General features: G+C 43.8%; 1 protein-coding gene across 1 annotated transcript; it reads right to left on the reverse strand.

The window, feature by feature from the left end:
- Positions 1–2,934: 2,934 nt before the first annotated feature.
- LOC132403190 (extracellular calcium-sensing receptor-like) lies at positions 2,935–13,807 on the reverse strand. The gene is made up of 8 exons (XM_059986554.1): positions 13,550–13,807; positions 12,751–13,299; positions 12,466–12,660; positions 11,468–11,695; positions 9,050–9,173; positions 8,053–8,945; positions 6,950–6,985; positions 2,935–3,126 (listed from the first exon to the last, which is right to left on the reverse strand). The coding sequence occupies exons 1-8, from the start codon at positions 13,805–13,807 to the stop codon at positions 2,935–2,937; spliced, it is 2,475 nt and encodes an 824-aa protein (XP_059842537.1).
- Between the last annotated feature and the right edge of the window lie 5,441 nt (positions 13,808–19,248).

A 19,248-nucleotide genomic window follows, 5' to 3' on the forward strand; every position in this document is an offset into this window, starting at 1 on the left:
GTTCTAAGCTAGGGACATGTTCGGCACAGCTTTGTGGGCCGAAGGGTCTGTATTGTGCCGTAGGTTTTCTATGATTCTATGTTTCTGTACTTTGTTATTTATTTATTGATACAGCGCAGAGAAGGCCATTCTGGCCGTATGAAATGTGCCGTCCTGCAACGCACCTATTTAATACTAGCCTAATCACAGGGCAATATACCATAACAAATTAACCTAAAGTACGTTTTTGGGGAGTGGAAAGAATTCAAAACATCACGTCCATCGAATCAGCTGTTGTTGGAAGCTCGTACTTGGAGCCCGGTCGGGAAGAGATCCTGAAGTTGATTTGTCGCAGTGAAGATCCCAACGAACCTCAGGTATGTTGAGTTGGCGGGTCTGTTGAATTGATGTGATGTGCTTGAGGTCAGTATAGATCAGGAAGGGCTCAATACTTCCCATCAGCCAGTACTTCCAGCCAGTACTGTTGTATAGCGGCGTTGTGTAGAGTTGAACTTGCTGAGAGGAATATCTAAGCGTATGTCTTCCCGTCCGGTCCATCCTGGGAAAACATCGCCCCGGAGCTCGAGTCAGATGGGACCAACCCTACCACAAAATATCGGGAGGGATTCCGATGAAGGAAAATAGAAACGTTGCGAAAGCGTTTTGTTGAACTCATCGAAAACGTGGTCCGTGGCAGCAGACTAAATTATCCGTAGGAGCTTGACGGTTGGAGAGAAGAGAGTAGCGGCGAATTGCCTGTAGTTTTGGATAAATCGTCGGAAGAATTTGGTGATACCCAAAAGGCACTGTAGCTGTTTGAGGGAGCATTTTCGCGGCGGTGGCACGCCCTTTCTCTCGGTCCATGATTCTGCTTGGGGTGAAATGGTGTAATCCAGGAAGGAAATAACTGGAGCGTGGAACGGGCAGTTTTGAAACTTGCAGCAGAGTTGGTTTTCGAGGAGACTGAACCACCGTGACAGGCATGGTCTTGGGGAACCTTAGAGAAGATGATAATATCGAGGTGAACGAACCATACCTGTGAAGTATGTCTCGAAGAATCTCGTTATTGAAGCATTGGAAAACGGTCAAAACTTCATGCACGTGTATTCGGAGTGACCGATGGGTGTTCCACTGATCCCACTGGCGGAAGTGTATCAAGTTATCCGGACACCATAGATCCATTTTAGTAAAGTTCTGGGCCCACCCGAATGCTTCCAATGCGCCACCTATCGCGGGAGACGGTAGCGATTCGTAAGGGGGAATTGTTGATACCATGGTAATCACTACAGTGTCGACGACTCCCACATTGTTTTAAACAAAGAATCCTGCATCGGTTGGGTACTCTGGTGGTGGAATGAAGCCAAGCTGTAGTTTTTCAACAATGTAGACACTCATGGTTTGCGTCTTGGGAGGGGAGACAGAGAACAGACATTGTCAGAGAGTGATGGTGCGTGGGAAGACGTCGGTCGCGAAGCTTTGTAGATTGTGAGGCGGCAAAATGCTGTGGGCGATTGGTAAGAACGAAGGTCTCCACCGATTTACTGCGTAAGCTGAACTCCGATTGTAGGATGGTGGTGTGGCAGGTAGATCCTCAACTCAGCAGTAATTCGGATGACCAGCTGAAGTGAGAGTCCCGCGTGGAGAGCCAGAGCTAATTCAAGCTGAGAACAGTGAGTCGTTCTGGAGGAGGAGGACGGAGTAGCGGTGTTCTACGTCACTCCGGTGCATAGATCATGAGTGATGGACGTCCCGCAATGGTAGTGATGTAGAAGTGGGTGAGAGACATGCTCAGAAATGCATACTGACTGCTGAGAGCGCTTAGGATGCAGAGAAAGAGAGGCGGGATATAATGGTAAAAAGAAATGCCAGGAGAGGTTAGCAGATAGAAGAGCCTCCGCTCTGCCTCGTGGCACCGTTCCCTGGACGGAGTGACGTTTGATACGTTGATGGCCGGCAACTCCACAGTAGGTGCAAAAGTTGATTTCTACCGGGGATTGCGCTCTAGGGCGTTGAAAAACCTCTCCTTGGCCGCCCGGGTTCCGGAGGCGTAGCTGTGTGGTGTTCTGCAGCCTGACATTGTTCTGGAACTCAACTCAGAATCTGACAAACGATCTAGAAGATCGTACCATAAGATGCTTCTGAATACGGAGGACCAGATTGATGAGGCTTTTGAAGTTGGGCAGAGGGTATTGGGAGAGTTTGCGCATGAATCACAAAAGTTTGGTCTGGCGGTGCAGGAGGCTATCAAGAAGGCGAATGGAATGTTGGCTTTCATTGCTAGACGGATTGAATTTAAGAGAAGGAGTACAGGGTACAGTACAGGAGTACTGGTGAGGCCGCACCCAGAGTACTGCATGCAGAACTGGTCTCTTTACTTACGAAAGGATATACTGGCTTTAGAAGCGGTGCAGAAGGTTTTCTCCAGGTAGATTACAGAGAGGAGAGCGTTAGATTATGAGGTGAGATTGAGTCGCCTGGGACTGTACTGGCTGGACTTCAGAAGAATCAGAGGATATCTTATAGAAACATATAGAATTATGAAAAGGACAATTAGAAAAAAATGGGAACGCGAGCAGAGAGTTAAATGCGCATTTTGAGGAATGTGGGAAGGTATGGTGAGCTCCAGCGTCCCAGACAACTACACCAGCAAGAGGTGCATCTACCTGCAGCTTTATTTGGTAAACTGAAGGATTGATTAACAGGCGATACCGGGAGTAGTTTAGACACAACTTGCGCGCAAGAAAGTGGCTGGCCATCAAAAAGGAGAGAGGGGATATTGAGTTACTGGTGCATAACCCTATAACTGTACTGATCTACAATTTTTTTTTCAATTCGGTATACCGAATTGTATACATTTGGGAGGATTGGCCTTGACACCGTGTTCGAGTCTCTGGCATTGAGTCTCCCTCTATTACTCGGAAGGTAAAGAAGAGCCAAGCTCCATTAACAAGGGTTTTAACAGTTAGTAAAACAGAAAGGAGGTGCCGTAGACGGAATCAAGATGCCCAGATTGTCCGTTGCTTTCCGGATGCCAAGGTAAGAAACGGCTCGGTTCGGAGCCATAGTATTCTTAAGTGGGATGGTGAGCAGCCAGGTATCTTGATCCGTGTCGGTCCCAATGACACGGGTAGGAAAGGTGACAAGGTCCTGCAAACAGAGTTCAGATAGTACAGTTTAACACTTGAATAAGGAAATAGTGCAGGGACAGGGCGTCAAATTTATGGACATTGGGCTGTCTTCCAGAGAAGGTGGGTCTTCTACAGATGGAGCGGTATTACCAGAACTAAAGGGAGACTAATATCCGAGAAGGAGGGATTGCTAATCCTGTATAGGGGCGTTTACAGAAGAAAACGGGAATAGGAACCAAAGTACCGAAGCAAATAGTAGGGGAAAGCTCTTTGTAAGCCAGGAATGGAATGACAGACGTGATGGAGCGGGAGAGATTAAAGGAGAAGGGGTGGCATAACTATTCTTGGAACATGCCATACAGCATAGACTGCAGAGCTCCTCTACTGAGGCCATCTGTGTGAAACTGAAAAATACGAAAGGGATCATCCAATACAACAGGATTTGAAGGAAAAAAATTGGAAAAAAATGGAAAGAGTTCGCACACTCTTGCATGAAACATAATGCTGTCATAACTCTCCACATTGACTGGGAGTCCAATACTGCAGAAATCTGGATGGAATAGAGTTTCTCAATTGTATTCAGGAATGGTTTCATAATTAATACAAAATAGATCCCAACTCGAGAGTGTATAATACATCATGTCGTATTCGGGAATAGCATAGGACAGATGTCAGAGGTTTGTGTAGGGGTAAAATTTCAATCTAATGACCTTAATTCTATTAGTCTCAAGATAATTAAGGAGAAGGGTAGGGCTGGTCCTCGGTTGGAGTTTCTAAATTGGAGAAAAGTCGATTTTGATTATGATAGAAAGTTTCTGACAAGCGTGGATTAAGGAGAAGTTGTCTTCTCTCAAACTTATGCTTGGTAACTGGGAGGCCTTCAAAAAGTTTTTCTTACATATTATAGATATCATAGTGTATCTTTCTATCAAAGGCAAGAGTAACACGTTTATGGAGTCTTGTTTGCGAGGGATAATGAGGCTCTGCTTAGAAAGAAGAATGAGGCGCATTGCAGATGAGCAACTTGAGGAATAAGAAATAAACAGAACATTTAAGATGGAAATCATGAGTGCTAAAAGAAGGCTGCAAGTCGCTATACTAGACACGGTGAAGGATACTCCAAAGGGCTTCTGCAGATATATTAACAACAAAAGGACCGCATTGGTCCCCTTGAAGATCAGAATCCTTATCAATGGATGGAACCGTAAGAGATGAGGGAGGCTTCAAACACTTTTTTTCTGTTTTGCTTTGGTATTTGTTGAGATACGTCCCCCAATCTAATGAAGTCAAGTTAAATAGCAGTGGGATCATGGACAATAAACGGAAAACTGAGGAGGAGGTATTCGCACTCCAGCGACAAATTAAGGTGGGTAGATATTCAGGATTTGACAATGTCAGGCATCGCTTCAGGGTAGAGAGTTGTCAATGTTTCGGGATCTCTTGTAGGATGTTAGGGATAAATTTATCCCGATGAGTAAGATAAAGAACAGTAGGGTGAAGGAACCATGGGTGACAAGTGAGGTGAAAATCTAGTCAGATGGAAGAAGGCAACATACGTCAGGTTTAGGAAGCAAGGATCAGATGAATCTATTGAGGAATATAGGGTAGCAAGAAATGAGCTTAAGAAGGGGCTGAGCAGAGCAAGAAGGGGGCATGAGAAGGCCTTGGCGAGAAGGGTGAAGGAAAACCCCAAGGCATTCCTCAATTATGTGAAGAACAAAAGGTTGGCAGAAGTGAAGATACGACCGATTAGAGATAAAGGTGGGTAGATGTGCATGGAGGCTGTGGAAGTGAGCGAGGTCCTCAATGAATACTTCGCTTCGATATTCTTGATGATGAGGAGGACAATATGAGTGAGGTTGATGTTCTGGAGCATGTTGATATTAAGGGCGAAGAGGTGTTGAAGTTATTAAAATACATTAGGACGGATAAGTCCCCGGGGGCTGACGGAATATTCCCAAGGCCTCTCCACGAGGCGAGGGAACAGATTGCTGAGCCTCTGGCTAGGATCTTTATGTCCTTGGTGTCCACGGAAATGGTACCGGAGGATTGGAGGGAGGCCTTGTTCAAAAAAGGTAGTAGGGATAGTCCGGGTGATTATAGATCAGTGAGCCTTACGTCTGTGGTGGGAAAACTGTTAGAAAAGATACTTAGAGATAGAATCTATGGGCATTCAGAGAATCCTGGTCTGATCATGGACAGTCAACATGGCTTTGTGAAGGGCAGATCGTGTCTAACCAGCCTGATAGAGTTCTTTGAGGAGGTGACCAGGCATATAGATGAGTGTAGTGCAGTGGATGTGATCTACATGGATTTTAGTAAGGCATTTGACAAGGTACCACACGGTAGGCTTATTCAGAAAGTCAGAAAGCATGGGATACAGGGAAGTTTGGCCAGGCGGATTCAGAATTGGCTTGCTGCAGAAAGCAGAGGGTCGTGGTGGAGGGAGTACATTCGGATTGTAGGGTTGTGACTAGTGGTGTCCCACGAGGATCGGTTCTGGGACCTCTACTTTTCGTGATTTTTATTAATGACCGGATGTGGGGGTAGAAGGGTGGGTTGGCAAGCTTGCAGACGTCACAAACGTTGGTGGTGTTGTGGATAGTGTTGAGGATTGTCGAAGATTGCAGAGAGACATTGATAGGATGCAGAAATGGGCTGAGAAGTGGCAGATGAAGTTCAACCCAGAGAAGTGTGAGGTGGTACACTTTGGAAGGACAAACTTCAAGGTAGAGTACAAAGTAAATGGCAGGATACATGGGAGTGTGGAGGAGCAGAGGGATCTGGGGGTACATGTCCACAGATCCCTGAAAGTTGCCTCATTGGTAGATAGCGTAGTTAAGAAAGCTTATGGACTGTTAGCTTTGATAAGTCGAAGGATAGTGTTTAAGAGTGGCGGGGTAATGATGCAGCTCTATAAAACTCTGGTTAGGTCACACTTGGAGTATTGTGTCCAGTTCTGGTCACCTCCCTATAGGAAGGATGTCGATGCATTGGAAAGAGTACAGAGGAGATTTACCAGTATGCTGCCTGGTTGAGAGAATATGCATTATGATCAGAGATTTTGGGAGCTAGGTCTTTACTCTGTGGAGCGAAGGAGGATGAGAGGAGACATGATACAGGTTTACAAGGTATTAAGAGGAATCGATAGAGTGGACAGCCAGTGCCTCTTCCCTAGGGCACCACTGTTCAATACAGGAGGACATGGTTTATGGTAAGGGGTGGAAAGTACAAGGGGTATATTAGTTTTTTTACTCAGAGAGTAGTTGCTGCGTGAAATGCACTGTCTGAGTCAGAGGTGGAGGCAGATACACTAGTGAAATTTAGTAGACAGGTATATGGAGGAATTTAAGGTGGGGGGCTATATGGGAGGCAGGATTTAAGGGTCGGAACAATATTGCGGGCCGAAGGGCCTGTAATGTTCTTTATTGTTCTATGTTCTATGTTCTATTTCCATCGAGACGAAGAGGACTATATTTAGCCACAGAGTAGAGTATCTTTGGAAGTCATTGAAACAGACGGCTATGTCGTCCAAGTAATTGAATGCGTTTAAAGTAGAGTTTGATAGGTTCCTGTGTAGTCAAGGTGCCACATGGTACTTGGTGAAAGCAGGAGAGGTGCTGTTGGTTTGGAGGTTAAGTAATGTTGCTCTATTGTTTAAGAAAGGTTCTAAGAATAACTACAGAAATTCTAGATCAGTGAGTCCGGCATCAGTAATGCCTAAGCCATTGGAAAGTATTCCAACGTATCGTATTTGGATGAACAGAAACTGATTCGGGATAGTCAAGACTGCACCGTAGTTCGTGCCTAACCTATTGTATAGATTTTTTCGAGGACGTTACCAGGAAAGTTGATGAAAGCCAAACAGTACATGTTGTCTACATTGAATTCAGTAAAGCTTTAAGAAGGTCTTGCATGGAAGTTTTGTGAAGTAAGCTCAGTCGTTAGACATTCAGGGTACAGTGATAAATTGGATTAGACATTGGCCTCGAGGTAGAAGCCAGAGAGTGGCAGTGAATGGTTGCTTCTCTGACTGTAGTGGTGTGCCGCCGGGATCGGTGCTGGGTTCGCTTTTGTTTGCCACCCATACCAAGAATTTGGATGATAATGTAGTAAATTGTATCATCTAGTTTGCGGATGACACCACGTCTGGGGAGAAAGTGAACGATGAGGAAAGTTATCAAAGTTTGAAACAGAGTCTGCCGCAGGTAGAAAAGTGAGTTGCAATGTGCCACATGGAATTTAATGCAAGCAAGTTTGAAATGCTGTACTTTGGGAGGACAAACCATGGTACAACTTACATGTTGAGTAGTAGGGCACTGATGAGTAGAGTAGAACAGGGGGATCCGGTAATGCAGATCGACAACTCATTGAAAGTGGCGTTACAGTTGGACAGGGTCATAAAGAGAGCTTTTACCTCATTGGCCTTCCCGATTTAAAGTATTGCAGTGCATTAAAGTGAATTACAGAAGCGTGAGAGAGGAGCAGGCCAAGGTCAATTGGAAGGGAACCTATCTGGAAGGACGTCAGAACAGCAATGACTGGAGTTTCTGGAAGCAATTCGGAAGGCTCGGGATAGATACATTCGAAAGTTAATGAAATATTCTAAAGGAAGGAGAGGCAATCCTAACTGCCAAGGTAACTTTTAAAAAGCTTAAAAATTCAACTGAACAAAGACTAGTTACAGTCAATACTAATGTTACTATCGATCCTGACATCAATAACATAAACATACAAATTTAAACATTCACCCATCAATCGTTTATTGATTACATACAGTTGGGTGACTCTCGGGATTAAAATAAATGTTTCCAAACTAAATGAGGAACTAATATTAAACCATTTAATGCAGCCTGACAAGTGACCGGCTTTTCGATGTTCCATGTCAGCTCCCGGAAAATTGAACAAGATAATGCTCAAATTGTAAAGTATCAGCTCATCCCACTTTACCCATAATGTGCTTCTTTGTATTTTTCTCCGGAGTGATTACGATAATAAAACACTTCGGAGCAAAAATGCAAAGCAGCAAACCAAAACTGGACGTCAGGATGGCAAACACTTCAACCGCCACCGTGTATTTCCCAGGAGAGCTCACAGAGGCCGGAATAAAAGTGACCCAAACAGCACAAAAGATGAGCATGCTGAACGTTATACATTTTGCCTCGTTAAAGTTATCTGGCAATTTCCGTGCGAGAAAGGCCAAGACAAAGCAAATGCACGATAACACGGCGATATAACCTGACGCCGAGTAGAAAGCTGCAGAAGATCCTGTATCACATTCTAAAATTATCGTTTCCCGGTAATATTTAGTGTTGATCACAGGGTAAGGGGGCTCAGTGAGCAGCCAAAGCACACATATTAAACCCTGCACGGACGACAGGAGGAAGACACTTAACCTCTGCTGTCTTTGACCAAACCATTTCATCCTGTTACTGCTGGGATGCGTTGCCTTAAATGCCGTCAGCACCAGAATGGTTTTGACCAGAACACACGAGATACATAGGACAAACGAGACGCCAAACGCCGTGCGGCGTAACATACAGGACCAGTCTGCCGGTTTGCCAATGAATGAGACCGAGCACAAGAAACAGCAGCTTAACGCAAATAAAAGGAGGAAGCTCAGCTCGGAATTATTCGCTTTAACCAAGGGGGTCTCTCGATGTTTAAAGAAGAGAACTGCTGCCAGTGCAGACATGCACACTCCAAGCAGAGCAAGAACTACCAGCACCGTACCCAGGATATCGGTAAAAGCCAGAAACTCCGTTTTCTTTGGGATGCATTTATTTTTTTGATCGTTGGACCAGAACAGGCGAGGACACTTGATGCAGTCTGTAGAGTCTACGCAAACAAGAAAAAAATGTGATCATTGTTGAGGAAGACGCTTCAAGAGTCTCTCAAGGTAATTGGCAGAAACCAGGATACAGTACTGTACTTCCGCTCACCTGTGCTGTTATTAATTTCTCCTTCCGCACAGGGCGTGCAATCAAAACAACAGATTGGTTGTCCTTGCCTGGCGGTTTTTCTTGTTCCAGGCGGACATCTTTCAGAACAGACTGCTCGGGGAATCTTAAAGGAATAAATGCAGACATTATTTAATTATCTGCATTTCGCATGAGTCCATTGCCGTCCAGCTGTGTGGAAATATTGTGAGACCTAATTACTTTGACAAATACAAATTATTTGGAACTTAACTGCTTGTCAGTGCCCATAATCTAGTATTCATTGAACGGTTTTAATTTTCTGTTCTCGAACTTCCACGATAAAATTGTTTTAAAAATGCCCACTCTCCCTCTCGCTCGTTTGGAAAGTTCTGAATGCGACCTCTATAGCTACCAGCGAGGCTTACACTGAAATGGTTAAATAAAACATCACGTCCTCGGGCGCTCAGAAGTAAACAAAAAGAAATGCTGAAATTTGCGGAGACAAACTGAGCAAAAGAAGCTTCGGTTTACTTTCACTTTACCGAAGCTTTCTTCTTTTTTGCAAGAGCCGCGAGTTAATGTTGCAGTTCTCTAAAATTCTGGATAGATCATACATGAAACAGTGTGTTTAGTTCGATTCTCCTCATTATAAGAAGTCTATAGAAGCTTTAGAGAGGACTCAAAGGACATTTACCAGGATACTGTCTGGATTAGAGAACATGATTTATGAGGAAAGTTGAACCATCTGCGTTCTTTTCTCTTTGGAGCAAGGAATGAGGTATATACTGTAAGGAGTGTGCAGCCACCCCCATTTCCCAGCGCCGCAAAAACTAATACCAGAGAACAACTTTAGCTGAATGGAGGAAACAATAGGGAGATATCAGAGGAGCTTTTTTTTTTGCATGGAGAATTGTAAGTTCCTGGAAAGCACTGCTGGGAGCATGGGCAGAGGCTGATACATTGCAGACAATGAAAAGATTCTTAGATAGGCACATTGATTAAATGAAAATGGAGGGTTATAGGCTCTGTGGCAGATTTAGATTGATATTGGAATACGTTAGAAAATCGGAACAACATCATGGACCCCTCCTGTGCTGTATCTTCTATGCTCTAAATGGAGGAAATGTTAATATCACCATTATTCAGATTTGAATTGCCTCTAGCAGGTTAAACCTCTTCGATAAGTAATGAAAACCATTCATGGTGTGTTGACTACTTGTGGGCTGTTCTTATTCCAACCTCTATGCAAGGACCTGATGCTATTGGGCGACATGCTGCTGCAACTTTCCTTCCATTTTCTTCAGCACCGAAAACTCCATGAAAACTTCATAACTTTTGGCAATTTAATTTTTTTCTGAAAACATGTCAGAAGTATTTAAGACATAAAGAGTGAGAGGAAACATGTCAGTGCCGCTGTCCCCAATCTGTTCCTCTCGGGGTTCCTGCAACAAAGTGTTGTAATTGCAGCTCAAATTTCTGCCCACAGCCAGTTGTTCGCAGACCACTGGCTGTAAAGGAAAACAGAAAAACCTAGAAAAAAAATCTTGTACTCTTCACCACTGTTTCTTTTTTCATTTTTAAATTCCGTCTGTAATGTGAGTTACTACTTCTTGCAAGCTTCTTATGGAGCTTAAAATTGCTTTAAAAGGTTTCCAAATCCAGTTAATGCCTTATAGTTCCGCTAAGGCTAAAGGTAGTCTCTAATAATAATTTACATAACCTATGTGCTAACTGGGTTTTTAAGATGTATGAGGTATCCAGATAGGAAGATAGCTCTGTTAAAGGGACTTGTTGTATCCATTCCAAGGCAGCTCGCTAACCTTCAGGCCCCATCGGACACACAGCTCCACCTGTAGCTCGAAGTATCTGTGTACATGAGTTAGCGACCACACCCTCGTACACCATTTCGACAGATGGGCTAAACCACTTGAGGGTAGTCTGCAGCCTCATACCCCGGTGAAATAGGTTCATGGCTGTCCTGTCCTGTGAATTCAGGGGCGGTGGTCTGGGCCTATATGATTTGCAGTGAGATCCAACGGCCAGGAAGGCAGTACTGCAACCCTCCGTGGAGTGCGAAGGGCATGGATGACAAGATACAGAAGATCTCTTCATCATCCACGAAAGCGAAGGAAAACGCTTGTAAATGACGCGTGTTCGTATCACTGCACTCCAAAGTTTGAGATCGAGAGATTGGAACTGCCCCAGTTCGAAGTATTTTCCACTTTAAAAACTCCCGCACAAATTTCCTATCATCAACTGACACGATAGATAATCACTAACTGGGTTTATATCGTCTCCCAGCCATTGTTTACAGTTTCCCTGAATCCCCAAAATCGATTTTTTTATATTTTGCGTGTACTATTAGTTATAATTTTGCACTTCTTTAAAGTGGTTAATTATCATTAAACAAATTTACCCACTTTCATTTGGCGACCATACCTCACGTTTACCACCATTCCAGAAAATCTGATGTGCGTTCAGCACAACTTCTTTACCCGGAGGCGCTGATCCGTTGTAATGTCCAACTCTCCGAAATTTAGTTGCACCCTTCGCATTCATTTGCCAATTTACAAAGTCATACGCGGCTGCTGGATTGCCTTTATGGTCAAAATAGACCTTTTCCCCGACTTTTGTTCTGAAGTAAATTGATGTCACGTAATGGTGGAGCTAAAATACAAGGTGCAGTGTTATTTTCCTTCAAGAATTTATTGCCTAATTAAACATATCTCTAACGGGAAATGACCAGTTTGTCACTGCTTAAAGTGATAGAGTAATGCAGCACTGACAAAGCGCTTTCGGCTCAAAAGGTACATGCTAACCAGCGTATAAACTCTGTTCGTCCCAATTCCCTGCGCTCGACCCATATTCCTCCAGCATGCCTCATCAGTGTGACTACCCAAAAGCCTCTAAATTTTGCAATGATGCCCGACTCAGCTACCTCCTCAAGCAACTCATTCCAAGTATTCACTGCCTTCTGTGCAAAGCGGGTGTCTCTCAAGTCGCTTTTTATTTCTTGTCTTTTATTTAGTATCTGTGCCTTCTAGACTGCCGCGACCTTGAGAAAGGACAAAAGCATTCCAGCCTACCCATACCCTTCATCTGCTTATCTACCGACTCCAGCTTTACAGTCTGCTTTTAACGGTCTGACCGAAGCTGTACAGAATACACCGAGTGAGGCCTTATAAGAGCAAAATAGTGTCCCTACTCCTAAACTCTCTCCGATTAGTAAAGGCTAGCGTACTAAACAGCTCCATCATCACCCTGTACAATTCCCCGACCACTATCATAAAACTGTGCTTTTCTATGGGATGGTCTCCCTCTGTTCCAGAACACTGGTCGGTGCCCTGACATTCATTGTATAAGTACAACGTTGGTCTGAATATCTAAATTGCAGCAGCTACATTAAAAGGCATCTTAAAACGCAATCAGCTCCCTACCTGCCATGGTTGAAAGGTTGAAAGACGTGCACATGCGTTGTTCGCGAATGGTCCTTTGCCACTTTCACATGAAAACATATCGTGAAGCGCATGAGCAAAAGCGTAGACCGATTTATATACATTGTAAGAGTTCCCGTCCATGGTCAAGTCAGTGTATGTGTTTCTGATTTGATGTAAACTCTCATTTCCGCTACACTGCGGGAGCCGACCAGGTGAACCTACTGTATATGCCTTGTTTTCTGAATCTAAAGTACACCTGAAGGTGGTTTCCCAAAACTCCCTCACTAATGGATTACCAGGAAAACCGGAAGGGTGGACTTTGAGTAGGAAGTCCCGCAACTCTGGAACTTCCACCGCGCGCACCGTAGTTCCAATTGTCCCATTAAGGAAAAGCCGGTCTCGATCTTCACCAGCGATGTCCGCTGTAATCCACGCTTCACTGCCCACCCACTGCACACCGCTGACGTTTTGCCGTATAACCTCCTGAAATAAAAGGCGCATTTCGCCAGGTCCAGCAAAGGCTACCACGACTTTTGTGGTCGTCTCTTTCATCACTTGCACTATCCTAGTGATCTTCTCTGCGGGGTCCGTTCTGTGAAATGATTCCGAGAAGGCAATGCAAACACCGGAATCCACAACAGTTTCTATAAAGGCCCTTACTCCGGAGTTGCCATAGTCATCGTCGCTGTTAATGGTTCCAATCCATGTCCATCCAAACTTCTGAACGAGATGCCCCAGCGCTTTAGACTGATGTTCGTCACTTGGGATAGTTCGATAAAAAGTTGGATACTCGTTCTTGTCACTGAGACACATGCACGTTGAAAAGTAGCTGACCTGCATTCAATCAAACATTAGGTGTGTGGATTAATGTGCGGGTGTGACACTGTCAAATATTCTTCAGTAACAGGAGTGACAGAAGTTTAAACATTCTAAGGTTTCAGAAGTACATTTAATGTCAGAGAAATGTTTACAATGTACATCCAAAACTGCTCTTTCTGCGGTGTTAAAACTAGCGCATCGGACCCGGTATACTTTCGCTTCTGTTTACGTCTTCGTGACCACAATAGTTTTAAACAAATCTCACCAGTGGTATTCCAAAAGGTCTGGTTGTTCTTGCAACAGCGATGGACACCGAGGACCCAGCGCCACCAACGATCCCGGAGATATCAAGAGGCCCGTCACACACTTGACCCGTGTATGTTTTCTCCTGACCGTTCAGCAGAGCCAGAGTAGCCTTTGTTGCAATTTCGGGGGAGTTACAGTCATCGTGAATCCTATAGCCCAGTGTTATGTTTGGCAGCAGTCTCCCATCCCTGTTTATTTCCTCAATAGTAAAAATCATGGTCTGTAACATGCGGAAGGTCATTAAATCAAAACTGAAAAAAAAAAGCAAGGATTAAGGTGAGGGAAGAATTTTCCGTTTTTCTTAAGCCCTCGAAACATTCCCTTCCAGAAATCTTTGAATCTGCTCAGCACCGTACCAATAAATACTGAAAATTAAACAATGCCCAGTATTTTTACTTCCGGGAAGTCAGGCGTTTCGGGCCGTGGCTCTTTGGAAATCAGAGTGAACTCTCGAAACGTCGGCTGTCCATTTACCTCCGCAAAGGCTGCTTCGCCCGCTGAGCTCCTACAATAGTTTGGCGCCTTTTATCCATATTCCACATCTTTAATCTGATTCCACTAAACGAACTGCACTTACCAGACTGTCCTCGTAATACTGTTCTTGACAAAATTCTAAGAGACATTCATCAAAACCGCATACGGTCATACCTGAAATCAACTCACCTTTTGCAGCCTTTTTCTTCTTTTTGTTTGGTGAATAAGTTTATCTGACGATTACTATTAAAGTGCACAGGGAATATTCCCCCTAGTACAACGTCCCCATCTTTAGAGATATTGGGGAGCTGGATTCTTTCCCGAAGCCTGCAGGTTAGTTCACCTGCACCCACTGCATAAGACCACACTACTGAGACTCTGAACACGAGCTGAAACATATCATGAACGAAGACGATGACTACTAACTGCAGACTCCTGTTTAAAATCGCCATATAATTGTCACACAATGAACTTAAGTACTGACAATGATACTGTCAGTGGAAAAACTGCACCTTGTAGAAATTAAGTGAAGTCCCAAATGAATACATCTGCTTTTGTGTCAATTATCAGGTGACCAGTAAATGGTTTATTGTTAATTATGCTGGAAGGCAAACGCTGAGACACAGAAGAATAACAAGTAATGTAGAAAATAAGCTGTATATCCGAGACAAAGTTCCCCATGATTAAATCAAATGAAGGAACAATTTTCCGAAATGCTGCCTAACAGTAATAAAATGTCAGTAGATGTCAACGCATTACAGACTCTGAAGGTAAGTTCAAATGCAGAACAGGACGTAATGTCAAAAATACGTACTCGGATCCCAATGATGAGTCTGGACAACTGAGCAAGTGGGCAGACATCGGGAGAAAACGATTCCGCAACATTTCTCGATAATTATATAACGATCGAACGGGTCAAACGATAAAGGAGAGGCATTACAAACTGTCGTAGCGGAGCAATATGGTGTTTTGCGGCTTTGTCAATGTCAATGCCAGCGGCTAGTTCATTCTCAAATGTGCAGGTACATGTATGCACAGTGAAGTAAAACACTTACTTGCAGCAGCATTACATAAACAACATTCACAAGAGAAACGTAAAGGAAACTTAGGGCACTGCAGTGTTGCTAGGAGATTTTTTAGTCAGAAACGTGGTTCTGTGGGAGCGATAGAAACACACGTATGCCACATTGCTTTCCCGGAACCAGAATCGCGGATGTCTCAGATCACGTCCGCAGCATTATCAAGGGCAAATGTCAGGGTACATATTGACACCAGTGACATAGGTAGACAAGGTGAGTCCAGAGGAGACCCTTTAGGGACCAAGGTAGAGAGCTCAGAAACAGGACCTACAGTGTAGTAATCTCTGGATTGCCAGTGAGCGTAACAATTGCATGATTTGGCAGCTGAATGCGTGGCTGAGGAACGGGTACATTGGGCAGGGGTTCAGATGGATGGATCATTGGGATCTCTTCCGGGGAAGGTATGACCTACAGAAAAGGGATACACCTAAACCTGATGGGGTCCAGTGTCCTTGCGGGCAAGTTGAGTACAGTTGATCGGGTGGATTTAAGCTAACTTCGCAGGGGAATGGGAAGCAGTGTGATAGTGCTGAAAATGAGATAGTTGATTTAGAAAGACAGCTAATCTATAGTGAGACGACTAGCAAGGAGAGGCTGATGAGAGGGAAAAATTACAGCCAACATGACGCATTGTAAAAGGTGGAGAAAATCGAAAAAGGTGAATACCGGACAAAAGATGCTATATTTGAATGTGTGCAGTATATGGAATGAGGTCGATAAACTTTTAGCACAGTTACAGATTGTGCGTCTCCACCCCGTTCCTTCATTTCGGTGGATTTCATCACTTGTCTGTCTTTGCTCTCCCAAACCTCCCCTCGGCTTGTGAAGCTGCATGTTAATGGTTCAGCACGTGTTTAGGCTGCACGGCTTTCCTCCAGTATCTGATCGAAGACCACAGTTCACGTCCCATTCCGGAAGGCTTTCCGTTCTTAAAGAGAGTCACATCCAATATCTCATCAGGTTTCCATCACCAATTGGTCAGACCTACGAGGGTGAATCAAGAAATTGAGACAAACCCGCCTTGCCTTATCCAACCACACGGAGCTTCCAACTATTTTGGGCAGAGGATGCACACGATAACCTCCATTCATCCTCCACTGGTACGTAGTCTTTTGAATACCAAAAAGAATTCTGAACACCATTCTTCCCTGACAAAGAGATTAATGTACGATTTTCCACTGTTGAACAATTGGTCCAAAGCTACATGCGTACGTGGAGATGAGCCAGTATGCTGCGCGCTCAGAATTATATGCCCGGAAGGCTGATATGCTCCATCGACAATTGAAGTCTCTCAAGCCAGGGAAGCCATAGTTGCTACTGTCTGGAGATCTTTCTTTCCACGTCGTGAGTCACAGGTTGGCCCCATTATATGTGTGACTATTTGTAGTGGAGAAGGGGATAAGCAATGCCACATATAGATTGCGCCTCCTGTCATCCATATGTTCCTATGTTTCCAAGCTAAAGCCGATAACTATCGCCGATGAGTATCTTATACAGCTTCAACATTAACTCCCAGTTTATCTCCAATCTCCCAACAGAATATTTTATATTCTATTTTTCTTGAAAACAATGCCAACATTACATTTGCCTTCTTTACCACAGACTCCAGCTGTGAATTGACCTTCTGGGAGTGTGTATGAGGACTCCTAAGTCCCTCTGCACCTCTGCTGTTTGCATTTTCCCCCTCAGATAATAATCTGCACTAATGATCTTTCTACCAAAATGCATGATCAAACATTTCCCAACACTGTATTCCTGTCACTTTTTTCCCCATTCTTCCAATTTGTCTAAGTCCTGCAGCAATTATATTGCTTCCTCAGCACTACCTGCTCCTCCACCTGTCTTCGTATCATACTCAAACATTGCAACAATCCTATTAATTCCACTACCTAGATCACTGGCAAAAAAATGTGAAAAGTAGCAGTCCCAACACTACCACGTGAGGAACCCACTGATAGCGAACCAGAAAAGGCCCTCTTTTCTCTTCTTCCTTTCTTAAAGAGTGGAGTGATATTTGCAATTTTGCAGTCCTCCGGGACCATGCCAGGATCAAGTGATTCTTGCCTGATCATGACCAATGCATTCGTTATCTCTTCAGCAACCTCTGTCAGGACTCTGGAATGTAGATCATCTGGCCCAGGTGACTTATCCTTGCCCTCTAACATGACACTGAAAGTTGCTCCGTTATATGCCCTCCCTTTGGCGTTCATGTTGGTTTGATTTCTCTTGTTAACCACGGTGGTATCATCTTGTCTTCAGAATACTTCTTTACCTTCAGGATGTATATAACTTCTGCCTCCCAAATGGCTTCCAGAAATTCCAGCCATTGCTGCCATGCCGTCATCCCTGCCCGTGTTCTTTTCGTAAACACACTCAAAATGCTGCCTGGCCTGCTGCATTCCACCAGCATTTTGTGTGTGTTGCTTGAATTTCCAGCATCTGCAGATTTCTTCGTGCTCTTTTCGTATCAATTCTGGCCACCCCTTCTCTCATAACTCTATAATTCCCTTTTCTCCACTATAGTACTGTTACATCGGACTTCCGCTTTTGCATGTCAAATTTTAGGGTGAATTCAATCTTACTATGATCACTTGCCAAAAAGTGTTCTTTTACCTTAAGCTCTTTAATCAATTCCGGTATTTGCACAACACCCAACCCTGAATAACTGATCCCTAGTGGGCTCAACAACGAGATTCTCCAAAAAGCCATCTCGTATGCATTCTAGAAATTCTCTCTCTCTTAAGATCCAGCACCAACTTAATTTTCCCAATCTACCTGGGCATTGAAACCCTCATAGCTGTTGTAACATTGCTTTTTTGACATGCATTTTTATCTCCCATAGTACCTTGTAAACCACATCCTTACTGCTGGGGACTAAATTGCAGACCAAGTGCTGTCTGGCTAATAGCTTGTTAACCTCAGTATCTGATTCTTGCATGTACGTATATTCTAGACAAATAACTACGAACATAGCATTTGCCTTCTTTACCACCAGCTCAAACTGGAAGTTGACCTTTATGGAATCGTGCAAAAGTACGATTCTCATAACACCTCTAAGTTACACCTCTAAGTCTGGTATCTACACCTTTATTCCTTCTACAAAATTGCACGACTGCATACTTCTGTACACCATATTTCATCTACCACTTCGCTGACCATTTTCCTAGTTCTCAGCAGCCCATTCTAAGGACTCATTCCGAGTCCTTCCTCAACACTAACATTTCCTCCAACTATCTTTATATCATCCACAGAAGAGGCAAGTAAGGAGAAAAAATGAACGGTCGCCACACCAACTTTTGCAGAACAACACTAGCCAACCCGAATTCGTCCCGTTTATTTCCACACTCTGCAACTGGATAAACGTACTAGCTTCCAAATTACTATGTCAACACTTTGAGTTTTGCATTTTATTGATTTCGGTTCAAAACATTAACATCGATGGTCGAGTATTGACTGCGTCCAATGTAGTCAGAGTGATTGGGTCAAGGAGTTTTATAACACAGAAACTGGCACCTCGGCAACCAGCGACCATTTTAACTTTTTGCCTGTTAACACTAGTCCTATTTGCCACAATACATTGGTATATTACCATGCTTTACCAATTTAAATACCTGTCTAAATAACACCAGAATTTAAAGATTACACCTGAGTCCACCATCATCCCGGATCGCATATTCCAGATGTCAACTACCCTCTGTGTACAAACTCACCCCTCAGATCGCCTTTAAATTTGTTCCCTCTCAGCTAAAACTCACAGTGAGTTGTTTCCCTGAAGGAAAATGTTTCTGATTTTGCACTCTGTCAAATTCAATTATATTATAAAACCATAACATATAGGAGCCCAATTAGGCCTATGGTCCACAGAGCCTGCTCCAGCATTTCATATGGCTGATCCATTTCCCACTCAACCCAATTCTCCTGCCTTCATCCCCTAAGCTTTCTTACCATGACTAATCAAGAACCTATCAACCTCTAAATTAAGTGCATCCAGTGACATGCCCTCCATAGCCGTCTGTGGCAACGTATTACACTGATTCACCATCCTCTGGCTAATGCAGTTCCTTCTTATTTCTGTTCTAAATGGAAATCCAACTATTTCGAGATT

This window comes from Hypanus sabinus, chromosome 2 (genome assembly GCF_030144855.1).
Source record: "Hypanus sabinus isolate sHypSab1 chromosome 2, sHypSab1.hap1, whole genome shotgun sequence".
Lineage (NCBI taxonomy): Eukaryota > Metazoa > Chordata > Chondrichthyes > Myliobatiformes > Dasyatidae > Hypanus > Hypanus sabinus.